General features: G+C 43.0%; 1 protein-coding gene across 1 annotated transcript in view; it reads right to left on the reverse strand.

Annotated features, from left to right (window-relative positions):
- Window positions 1-1,893: 1,893 nt before the first annotated feature.
- The window catches only part of UBE2H (ubiquitin conjugating enzyme E2 H), a 385,627-nt gene continuing 374,640 nt past the window's right edge, over window positions 1,894-12,880 (reverse strand). The window contains exon 7 of the mRNA XM_086918901.1: window positions 1,894-4,270. Coding sequence (XP_086775027.1) covers window positions 4,146-4,270 — 125 coding nt within the window. The 3' untranslated portion in view covers window positions 1,894-4,145. The remainder of the gene's footprint in view (window positions 4,271-12,880) is intronic.

The following is a 12,880-nucleotide window of genomic DNA, read 5'->3' on the forward strand; positions in this document are numbered from 1 at the left end:
TTTTAGGAAGAACTACAAATGTTAACGGATGCATTTGGAATCACTTTCTCACAGGATCCCTGTATTTTCAAGAGCCAAGCTTTCCCCAGATCCACAACAGGGAATAGCATTGAAATATTTACATGTTGAACTCTGTGTTGGGAGGCTTTCAGCCTCCGGAGCACTCGTCAAGTGAAACCACTAGCAGTTAGGTATACATCCTGCTCAGGCAGCAAAATCCTTAGAAACTCTGAAGTAAAGCAAATTAACAAAAAATAGCCATTGAGGTAGGAAATAACATAGCACATGACACAAACAAAGATACGGAAATCTTGGTGCTAAGAGGAACTATCACGTGGTTTTGCAAGATGTACATACATTTTATGTGCCTAGAGGGAAGTCCTGGAAGCACATTTTCAATTCTCACGGTGCAATTGGTAAACCGCAAAAACGCTCACATGCACAGGAAGAGAGACAGAGCAAATACTACAAGAACAGAGGAGATGTCAAACACTGACAAATGTAATGCTAGGGAGCCCTTATGGCAGTACTTGGTATACTCTGCTTTCTGAAAGATCAGTTACATGAATGTGGTTCTTGTAGCAAAGAAAAATGCTCTACTCTCCCATCATATTTAAAGGTTCAAACATGGTACTTGAACCACAGTAGGTCGGAATACCATTGTTAATTTCAAAGCCAATAGACCTTTCGTGAAGGTAACAACAAACTGTAATGTGGAGATAGAGCTCCCCAAGGGTAGAGGATATGCACAGCATGAAGATCTAGGCGAGGACCAGAACTTTAAGATGTCAGTAAAATACAGTTTTCTCAGAATCCTACTGAGTTATGAAGCTGCAGTCTATTATGCAGTAGCAACATTTGTCTTTCCAATCCATATGCATAAAAACTGAGGGGAAAAAAGGAAATAAGAGGCAAGCAAACAGGAATTCAGCAAAAGCGACAGTGAAAAGATGGTCGTACACTTTGGTATGCATCATGCGTTTCTATCGTGCACTCGATCAATATCCAACTTATTTTAGTAAGGGTGCCAATATCACCACTCAGGACCATAATAAGCAGCACATTCTGGAAGTCATGTTAACGTAGCTGTCACAACACCCGATTAAATGGAACTGCCTCACCGCACATGCTTTGGGTGCTCTGATGAAATAGACAACCCAATACTTGGGAGACAGGACGTAGAGCAACAATTCACGTAGGGTAACGTACAACACAAGTCAGAGTAGAGTCAAGGGAGAATAGGGGTAAAGAAATGGTTTAAGTCTACCTTCAGCAACAGGAGTTGGACAATGAAACTACCACTCCTCCTCACACCCCATTCAAGCAGCAGTGCTACAATACCGGTGGAAATGTTGAATGAAAAACATTGCACAACAAACGCCAGGGACTGAGGGAAGAGGTCCAAGAATTGAAGACTTTCAGAGCCCCAACACAGGAGGAAATAAGATTTGCTCCAAAAACTATAAAAAATGTAAAAAGTTAATATGTTCACACTTTTCCCCTATATAACAAAAATATATATATATATATATTTTTCATTTAATTGAATATCACCACCCAGTGTATATATGTATATGCCCACCCCTAAATAGCACCTATGGTAAGAGCGCAAGCAAGCTGCCAGGTCAGCAGTTAAGTAGCATGCCCATGACGGTGCCCGCATCCACCTTTGTGCCCCGCATCCCTAGTAATCCCAACGCACACTAGCTAAAAGTTTAAGTGATCCTAACATGATATACAGTTATTAATATCCTTCCCACAAACGCCACAACTGCTAAAGACTTCAGCACGATCACGGACCACAGCCCCATTTAACTGCTCTCCCAATCCCTCCACCACCTGCCCTCCCAAAAAAAACCTATGCGTCATGCCATTAGTGAACATAAAATAAAGTAACATCTTTATATGTTTTTATTTAGGAAAATAATCATGCTAAAGTTGTATTTTATACACCTTTCCAAAGGAAACAAAAAAGGATTGTGCTCCAAAGATTCAAATAAAAGAGAATTATATTTCCCCGACCTTGCTGCGTCAATTTCAGTTCTTGATACAAGCATTATTTAAATTTCCCTAAAATAAAACTTGCAATGACAGGAAAGGAGTTTTTTATGGGTTGGGTGTGCTAGGGGCGGTGGGTAGGATTGTGGAGGACAAAAATTAAAGACTTAAAATAGCTGACCATGAAGGACAATGGCATTCATGAGTCAGTGGCCTGCACAGTGGGTTTTGCCAAATAGGTAAAACTAATTATGGGGCTTAATCGGAGTAGACCGCTGCCAAAGCATGAGACAAAATAACGAAAAATGGCCAACAACATTAAAAACACAGATTTCAACCTGGCTGCCCCAATATCAAAGCCTGCAGGCTATCAATAGAATCTGGTCTAAGAAAATCACCTCTGCTGGTCTCTAAACTCCTAGGGCTTAATGCCATAAAGTGCGCTTAATCGAATAGAGGGGGTCTGAGGTCACAGTTGTGCTTATGGTGAATCACCTCCGCTTAAGAATACGCTTTCATGGGAGAAATGTACTGGTGCACTCCAACCTTCAACAGAACCAGGATTGCCAGAGGCATCAACATCCTGTTAAATCTGAACCGTGAATGGGTACACGAGCATTGAGCTTGTGCGACTCATCACTTCATTTCCATTTTCCCCATTAAAAACTTATATCCAAACATCAACACAGACCACAGCACTACCTTACTAAAAAGGGAGGACTAATAAACACATGTACCTGGCTATGCTTTCTCTCCACAAAAGGATTGGTTCTCAAGTTACTAGATAACAGAATTTTTTCACTTAAACGCCTAGTCGCTTCCTGCAAACCAGGCATGGGAAGAAAATAAATACATTTAAAAAAAATTAGCTGGATCCCACTGTTGCCTAAATAAGGCTTACATTTTTCACTTTGGGTAATACTTGAAATAAACTTGGTTTTAAGGGTCCATTCTTCATTAAAACTAAAACAAAATGGCATTGGTTTGCATTCGCTTATTCCACACCCTTTCAGACAATAACTAAGCTGAAAAAAACTTCTGACGAAAGGAAATATGAAAATTAAAGGCCTGACTGGGTTATCCCCCCCCATCAAGAGTCGGAAGATGGAAGATTCAAGATCATGCGTTACATGGATGGTTCCACTTGGTGTAAGTTTCAAACCACACACAAAATAATTGAGTTTTTAACCCCTTGGGCACTGAGGCAGAACGTTTAAATCACTATAAAACCAGAAAGAAATCAAAAGCAGTAAATATTGACCTCGTATGTGCGTGTGTACACCTTTAAAGGAATTTACAGCATGAAAAACAGTTTGTTGGCGTAAAAAAAATGGGGAAAACCCACACATTCTCAACGCAAAATTAGTTCTGTTCGGATGACTGCATTCAAAGGGGCACAAAGACAATTACACTGGTAGTAGCAGGGCCCCCACAGGCTGAGGGGCAGACTCCACATAAAAAAAGTGTACTTAGAATCCGGATAAAGTGTCTTTTATGGCTAACATTAATGCTCCAAACTGCTCTGCATTTCCAGTTTTTTCCTTTTTAGGTGGCAATATTTTGTAATTACTCCAAGTCAAAAAGAGAATATCCTCAGAAACTCAGAAGGAGCACTACTTCCTTTCCAGGATTATAGCAGAAGCTGGCTTCATTCAGAATCCAATTAAGAGTGGGATTTTAGCCTGTGACTGCAGAACATTCCACGTTAGCATCCGGGTGGGTTTCTTTGGGAGAGCCTGTAAAGAGGGCAGTGACCCACACCCTCAGAGTCTACCTATCAGCACAGGGGGCACGATAGTATTTGGTGTATGGGTCTCGCTTCTTTAAGTTGGCGAAGTCTCAGTCGAACAGGAGTAGGGCTTGGCCTGCATGGACTGACAATTGCATGCAATGTTGCACACAGCTACCAAAGTGGAATGTGGGAAAACGCAATGCACGCCGGACAGGAAAATGACCAAGAAATCAGGATCTAAGTGTGAAATACATACATATGTATACAAAGGTGTCTGTATACATACATACTTCAATGCTATTATTCATAAAAACCTTGTTTAGTAATAAAAAATTGCTTTGTTTAAATATGAATATTATAGTCTGCTTCTCATGGTTAGGAAAAGTCTTTTTTTCTGAAAAGCAGGTTGCTTCTACTACAATTCCATATCCTGCGCCTCGTCCTCCGAAAAGTCAGACATGGAACTTTCTGATGAACTGTCCCCAGTGCCCTCCTCTTGTTCTTTCAGTGCTTCCTCTGTTGCATATTTCTGGATGTACTCTGCAAAAAATAATAATAATTCAACACAAAAACATCTTAAAATGGACATCAGAAGCACGTTACATATGGGGTGATTTCACCATTAGTTATGTAAAATGTTGTATTGGGGTTCTATCAACATCTATATTAGATCAACAATAACCAGCTAGTGCATGGGTTGAGTTTAGCTAAAAAGGTTGTTAATAACGGAATTCATGCCCAGAAAAGAATGCACTGACTTTTCCATCAGATCTGCCCAACCGACAGACAACTTAGTCTCCAATTTCACTCATGCTTCTGTGCACTTAAGTGGAGTCTTAATGAAACCTCTTAGACAATTTTGCTAAATATTGTTCTAATCCCTTATGTTGCTCAAGTCGGACTCCATATGTGCCCCCATTAACCAATCTTTAAAGCTTCCCAGAGCTCTGGCATGCTAACATAACAATAACGAGCTAGAACAGAGCTCGTCTAGGACAACCAAATACAGAGGCACCGATTTTGCTCCTTGTTCTTTGCCGGCCAAGACAAAAAGGAGCAGCTTATACATGGGTATGCAACAAAGCCAGACTATGGAACAGTGCAGCCAGGGTAAAACTTCTGCACTCCATTTGTCCAACTGTCAAGGCAGATTCCTACCTTCTAGAAAGTGTGCAACACGCAACACCACTTTTAACTAAGATGGAAACAGTGGTGGAAAGAAAATCTTCCTTACCTGTAAAAATAAAATAAACAAGCATTGGCAAAGCCACTAGGCCTCACACCTGGTGCCAAACTGTTGGATTGTCAAGGTTTCATTTGTTTGTCGCAGTTTATGAAAACCTTATTTTGAGGAGCTTCCAGACCCATTCCTATAAAAAAAACCCACCACTGGCTAAAAGTAGAAAAAAAAATTTGCCTCACAAAACAAATTTTTCCATAGTAGTCCCAGGTACTGAAGGGAACTGCTCTGTAGAAGAAGTATGCATCTGTTCTTGGCATACAGAGCTGTAGAGTCATATGCTTAAGCATAGATCGCCATCTGGTGTTGGGGCCGGATGTTTGCACTTTGTTTTTGTTAGAAGAAGTCTTGTAGTCACAAGGTAGGTGACTCCTCCTTTCGGTGATAGTGTGTATGGGCATCGACTCCATCCTTTGATTATTTTGCCATAAAGGGTAAGGATAGAGTTAGTAAAGTAATAACAGGAGATGTCCATGTAAATTGTACCCAAGTAAGATATCACTGCAACAGGTAAAGGTACCCGGGGAGGCGGGTGAGCGCATAAGACTCTACAGCTCTAAATGCCAAGAACAGATGCATACTGGGTAAAAAGCATTTTCCATTTGAGACTTTTGAGCTGTAGATCATATGCTTTAGCATAGACTATAAAGCAGTTATTTCTGAAGTGGTGGCTAACCTGTAGCTGTTGCCGTGGTTTGAAATAGTGTTCTTAAAACTGCCTGGCCCACACTAGCTTGCTATTTTGCTAACACATCCACACAATAATGTTTTGCGAATGTTTGTGGTGTAGACCAGGTTGCAGCTTTGCAGATGTCATTTATGGGTATGTTTCCCAAGAATGCCATAGAAGCCCCTAGTTTCCATGTGGAGTGCGCTCTAGGGGGAATTGTTAGTGTGCATTTAGCTTTGATGTAGCATATTTGGATGCATTTAACTATCCACCTTGCAATGCCTAATTTTGATACGGGATTGCCTTTATGTGGTGGAGCAAACACAACAAAGAGTGGTTTGATTTTCCTAAAAAGTTTTGTTGTTTCTCTCTAGTAAAATAACGCTCTCTTAACATCTAATGTGTGAAGGGCACTTTCTGCCACTGAACCTGGCTGAGGGAAGAATACAGGCAACTCAACAGATTGGTTGATATGAAAGGCAGAGAGGACTTTAGGTAAGAATTTGGTGTTAGTTCTAAGACCAACTTTGCTTTGATGTATTTGCAAAAATGGTTCCTCTACGGTTAGTGCCTAAAGCTCACAGACTCTTCTTAGAGAAGTGATGGCTATAAGGAAGGCTACCTTCCAGGTAAGAAATTGTATTTCACATTTGTGTAACAGGTCAAACGGTGGACCCATGAGTCTTGCAGGGACTATGTAGAGATTCCACATTGGAGAAAGTGGAAGTCTGGGAGAAATTAGACTTTTAAGTCGTTCAATAAAAGCTTTAATAGCAGGCACTCTAAAAAGACAAGTGCTGTCTATTTTGCAGATATGCAGCTATTGCAGCGAGATGTAAGCGTATGGATGTGAACGCTAAATTAGAACGTTTTAGATGTAATAGATAACAAATGAGGTCTTTTATTGAAGCATCAAGTGGATCGATTTGATTGTTGTTACAATAAACAAACCTCCTCCACTTTGCTGCGTAGCATGCTCTTGTGGATGGGCGTCTAGCCTCTTTAATAACACTCATACAGTCTGGCAGAAGATTAAGGTAACCAAACTCTAGGATTTCAAGTGCCAATTCGTAAGGTTGAGCTGATTGGGATCTGGATGTCTTCTCTCTCCATGGTTCGCAGTAAGAAACTGGAGAGAGGTGTAGTTTTTGGTGGGGAACTACTGATAGTTCCAACAGAATTGTGAACCAGGGTTGTTGGGACCATGTGGATGCCTGGACGCAAAGTTTAGACATTTTGCGTTTAGGTGGGTGGTGAACAGATCTATCTCTGGGAAGCCCCACATTTGGGGAATGGGAGGAGAACTTGAGGGTGAAGTTCCCATTCGTGTATCTGCGGTTCATCTCCACAGGATCTCCAGATGCTCTGTCCTAGCTGTGAGAGCTGGAGAGTGCGCGTCCCTCCTTACTTTTGTATGTAGTACATCGCGGTCATGTCTGTGCATACCAGGGCAGCTTTGTCTACTAGATGAAGTTGAAAAGCTTTCACTGCTAGAAAAATTACTAGCAGTTCGAGATGGTTTATGTGGAGTTGTTTTTGTTGCAGAGTCCACATGCCCTGAATGGTATGTTTTCCCATGTGTGCCCCCCAACCAGCGAGAGATGCGTCTGCTATTAGCACTATCTGTAGAAACAGATCACGAAACGGTGGCCCCTTGGAAAGGTTTTGTATGTTCCACCACTGCAGAGAGCGAGGAGTACGGCCATCTATCAACACCAGATCTGATAACTGACCTTGAGCCTGGTTCCAGTGAGAGTTCCAGGAGAAATACTCCTGGAAGATGTTCTGCAAGGAGATATATTTTTTTAGGTATGGCCCATCTCCAGATTCTCTGTGCTAGCTGGAGTGTGCGCGGCCCTCCTTGCTTTTGTATGTAGTACATCGCTGCCATGTTGTCTGTGCAAACCAGGACAGCTTTGTCTACTAGATGAAGTTGAAAAGCTTACAATGCTAGAAACATTTCTAGCAGGTTGAGATGGTTTATGTGGAGTTGTTTGTGTTGCAGAGTTCACATGCCCTGAATGGTATGTTTTCCCATGTGTGCTCCCCAACCAGTGACAGATGTGTCTGCTGTTAGCACTATCTGTGGAACCAGAATGCGAAACGGCCGCCCCTTGGAAAGGTTTTGTATGTTCCACCACTGCAGAGAGCGACGAGTACGGCCATCTATCAACACCAGATCTGATAATTGACCTTGAGCCTGGATCCACTGACGTGCTAAGCATTCCTGTAGGGGACGCATTTGAAGTCTTGCGTAGGGAATGATTCAAATACAAAAAGCCATCATTCGGATCAATTACATGAACACTCGGGCTGGTAATGAGTGGTGAGGCTGAAACTGATATTAGAGCTTGCATATTGCAAATCCTGACTGGGTTGGGGTACGCTAGAGCTTTGCGAGTGTCTATTGTGGCTCCTAGATACACGTGTGTTGGATGGTTGGAGGTGAGACTTGGTGAGGTTTACAGTGAACCCCAAGCCATTAAGCAGTTGGACTGTCCTTTGAGTGTGGTGTAGGCATCTTTGTTGTGATCTGGCTTTTATCAGACAGTCGTCTAGGCAAGGGAAGACATGACCGTGCTGAGACTACTGCTAGGCACTCAGTGAAAACTCTGGGTGCTGTAGTTACTCTGAATGGAAGAACTTTGAATTGGCAATGTTGTCCGTCCATCACACACTTGAGATATTTTCTGTGAGCAGGGTGAATGGGAATATGGAAATAGGCATCCTTTAAGTCCAGAATGGATAGAAAGTTGCCTTTCTGAAGTAGCACCTGTTGGAGTGTGACCATGTGGAAGTGGTCCAACTGTATGTTTAGATTTAGCTGTCTGAGGTCTAGTATAGGCCTGAGAGAGCGGTCCTTCTTGGAAATTAAGAAACACAGGGAGTAAACCCCAGTCCCTTGATGTATTAATGGGACAGGCTCTATTGCCTGTTTTTCTAACAGAGATAGAACCTCTTGCTTTTAGAGGGTGAGATGTTCCAGTGACATTGCATGTGCCATTGGAAGAATATTTAGGGGAGTGCTTGAAAGCTCCAGGTAGTAAACATATTGGATATTTTGTAGCACTCACTTATCTGAGATGATTGAATTCCAGACAGGTAGGAATTGGGAGAGACGTACCCCAACAGGAGTGGAATGATCGGGGGTATCGGAGGGAAGTCAGTTTGCGGGGGGGGATGGGGGGGGGGGTGGGGGGGGTGAGTGTGTGTGGAATTACCTTTACCTCTTAACCTCCTCTAGAATAACCTCTGGACGAGGGGGATTGATAGTTCCCCAGTGGACATAGTTTTTGAGCCACCCCTGTAGAATGAGCGGCAAAAGGAACCTCTTCTGGTAGGTAACTGTAAAGCCCCCATGGACTTTGCGACCTCAGTGTCCTTTTTCATTTTTGCCAGCATGGTATCAACAGCCGGGCCAAAAAGTTGCCCTCGGTCAAAGGGTTGGTTAAGTATGGAAGTTTGCACCGCTAGCTTAAATCCAGAGATTCTGAGCCAAGTGGGTCTGCGTAATATACTGGTGTTCATTGCACGAGCTGCTGTGTCTGCTGCATCTAATGCACATTTAATGAGGGTGTTGGTAATAAGTTTCCCTGCCTGAATAAGGAAGTTAAGCCTTAGATTTGTATTGATCAGGCAAGTGTTCCATGAGTTTTTCAAGCTCATCATAATAAGCCCCGTCATAACGAACTAGCAGCGCCTGGGCCTTGGCAATGCGCCAGTTGTTTGCTGCCTGTGATGCTACTCTTTTGCCTGAGGCATCAATAAGCTTGGACTCCTTGTCAGAAGGAGGGGTCTCTCCTGTGGCTTGCGAGTTAGCTCGCTTGCATGCGTTGGAGACTACAAGAGAGTCCAAGGGCAGATGTCCTTTAATATAAAATAGGATGGGTAGGAGCGGATTTACATTTTATATCCACTCTAGGTTTGATTGTGTGTTTTAACATGCCTTTCAGCATAGGCAAGGTATGAGTAGTTCTTTGCGAGGAAGAAAGTGCCTCAAAGAGGAAATCCTATTCTATAAAGCCTCTTTATGAAGTTCTACCCTCTGATAATGAGCAACCCTGTAATAGAGCTCACGATAGCTAATGTTTTCATCAGGTGGGGAAGGTCTGGAGGGATACAAATCGGGGTCATTATCAGTATTTGGATCGGTGTGGTAATCTTCCCAAGCGTCAGTGTCCTGATCCTCATCCTCATCCCCATCCCCATCCCCTTCATCCTGTGGGTCAGGTGTAATAGGCATTGGTGGTGAATTTAATGGTGTAATAAGCAAGTTAGGATTAAGAGGAGGAGAAGCAGGTGGAATATAAGGAGGAGAGGGGTTAATGCCAACATTCTTCTTCTTAAGGGGGGATATGATAATCCTCGGGCAAATCAGCTTTGTTTCTTTGGAATAGTTGCCTGAATATGTCCTGTTTTAGGATTTATAACCAGCTTTTTCAGTTTTGGGTCGAAAGTTGACTCATTAGATGGAGGCTCTTTGGGGAGAGTGTCTTTCCACAGAGATTTCAGCACCGAAGGTTTCACCTCCGAGCCTTTGGGCGTCGATTGTTTCAGCTCCGAGTGTTTGGACTTGGAGTCTTTTGGCTCAGAGTCTTTGGCCTTGGAGGATTTCGGCTCCCAGTCTTTGGCCTTAGAATGTCTCGGCTCAGATTCTTCAGGCTTGGAGGGTTTTGGCTCCAAGCCTTTCAGAGGGGAAGATTGAAACTTTGGCCCCAAAAGTATCTCTTGTTTTGTTGCCGAAGGTGTTGGTTCGGCATCGGAGCAGGGCTGGCTCAAGCCCGAGCCAGAAGGCTTCTCTTTGTTTCGGAGCCGGGCCAGGGGGCAGTGCATCAGAAAGGTTTTGACAGTGCCGACCTGACCCCACGGGCGAATGAGGGACCGGAGCATTTGCCTTAAGTGGAGTGGGCACAGGGTATCTGTACCCAAGGTACGCTGACCCGCAGTGATGTCTTCCTCTTCTTCCATGTTGGAGTCTGCCTCTGACATCTGCTCTCTTCCTCAGTCCTTTGAGCTGGATGTTGGATACCGTAATCTTCTCCATAGATGTCCCAAATAGAGTTGCCCTGATGCTGCATTTTGTGGCACCAAACCAGACGATCATGGAAGGTATTTTTCGATCGGAATGACAGACAGGCGTTCCAGTCCTTCTCGTCGTGTCCCGGGGAGAAGCAGAGGTTGCAAACTTTGTGCAAATCGGTGTGTGGAAATTTAGCAAATCAGCCAGGACATAGCTTAAATGGAGTCCGTTCCATCAACTGCTAGCGCAGTCGGCACGGGTAGGTCCGACAGCATGCCTCAAGTTTTCAGATGAAAGGTTTTTCGAAGTGAGACGATGCGTGTCAAATCAGGAACTGCGATCAATAACAATATCGTCGAGGGCAGTGGATTGCGCGTTAAAGGGGTCCGAAAACTGTACCGAACCGCAGCAATACATATCCGAACCCTTTAGCGTAAAACAAAACAATCTAAGGATGGATTCGATGTCCATGCGCACTATCACCGAAAGGAGGAGTCACCTACCTTGTCACTGCAAGACTTCTTCCAACAAAAACAAAGTGCAAACATCTGGACCCAACACCAGTTGGTGATCTATGCTAAAGCATATGATCTACAGCTCATATGCCTCGAACCTGTCATTTACAGTAAACTTAGCCAATGTCTGAAGTGTGCTGGCCCACTGCCCCATGCTGAATTCTGCAGTGGACAGAAGAAAAATAGAATGACAAAAACAAATTGATTAAGAACACAGGCTGAAGGCCACTACAAGTATTTTAAATTTACGCTTTAGAAAAGTCAAAAGGTCTTGGCTAACACCAAGCCAAACAAATTAGTCTGGAGTTAACTACCAGACTTTTGGCGTTGTCAATATCTGTTTCATTATGGTCTTTGGAAAACTTTGTAAGCTGCCTGGCCCGTGTCAATCTACAAAAGTGTCCAAAATCACAAATAAATTTTGGTCTCAAACATATACATCTCCATTGTAGTTCCTGGCACTGAAGGGAACTAATGTGTGTGGGTGTGCTATGTGTGAAAGGACAGAAAGCCAACACTCACAATGAATTGGGCTTAGCCACTGCCCCGACGTCATGTGCTGCAATGGACTTAAGAAAAACGTAAATGACAATAACAAAACATTGGATGCAGAGAGCTGGCTGAAAGCCCTGTAAGCATATTATACATATCATTTTAATAAAATCAAAAGGTTTTGGCTAAGACCTAGTAAGAAATGTCATGCTGTATAATACCAGGGTTAAAAGTCTCCATTTTCTAAAGAAGTTTCCCTGCAAAAAACAAACTGCACAGTCTTCATATACTTCCACTCTGTGCTTAGTAGGAGCTAGTGGTTGCAGGCAGGGGACACCCAATACTTATTTTGGTGACTGGCACAATTTTTTCCTTATCAGATCTTGACCCAGACGAAAGCAGAGAAAGACAGAAAAGGAGAAAGAGATGTGAAACCGTGACAATAAGAAAGCAGGGATGAAAAAAAGAACAAGAGTGAAATAAAGGGGCAGGGAGTGTCTGGTGGGGACTGAAAGAGCCATTGCGATGCAGACTTGGTATTCGGCACTCTGACCTTCGACAGTGCTAGCCGTGGGCTTCTGAGCTAAACTTTGGGTCCATTCTTAGGTAGACTGACATTCGATCACACCAAGGCGCTGACTGCTTGCTAGGGACAGCATATACAAGAAAAAAGAACGAAATATGAAACATCAATTTAAATAGTAGATGCAGCACGAGTTTTGAACAGGGAGGTGAAATGACTGATGACAGTCGTGATGTTAGAATTGCGCCTACACTGCTTTTTAGTGCGTCTTGGTCTTTATTCCTTACAGCTAGACACCAAATCAGACTGGATTTAAAGGTTGACTCCATGCTCCTTTTTGGCAATCAGCATTTAAAACTATTCATGAGTTTCTAAAAATGTAGTTTCTCAGCCGATCCCTTCCTGTGAATCCATAACTTGGTAAGTTGAGGTCAATCTATGACTATCAGGGTAAGAGCTTCAAACAGGACTGCCATAAAACTGACCTGCACAAAGACACCAGCAACAACAAAGCTACTTGGAAAAGATTAACCTCTACCACCTCTCCGAACTTGGATTTCCTTACAACTCTGATAAAAGATCATAGTCGTAATACCAGAGGGAAACATGTGGTGGCGGACTTTCACTTGTCAAATTATGAAACTTAAGTTTCCACCATGAGACCCAATGTAACAGTGGGATGCAGAGCCC

The sequence above is a fragment of the Lissotriton vulgaris genome, chromosome 1_1 (assembly GCF_964263255.1).
Source record: "Lissotriton vulgaris chromosome 1_1, aLisVul1.2, whole genome shotgun sequence".
In the NCBI taxonomy this organism is placed as follows: Eukaryota; Metazoa; Chordata; class Amphibia; order Caudata; family Salamandridae; genus Lissotriton; species Lissotriton vulgaris.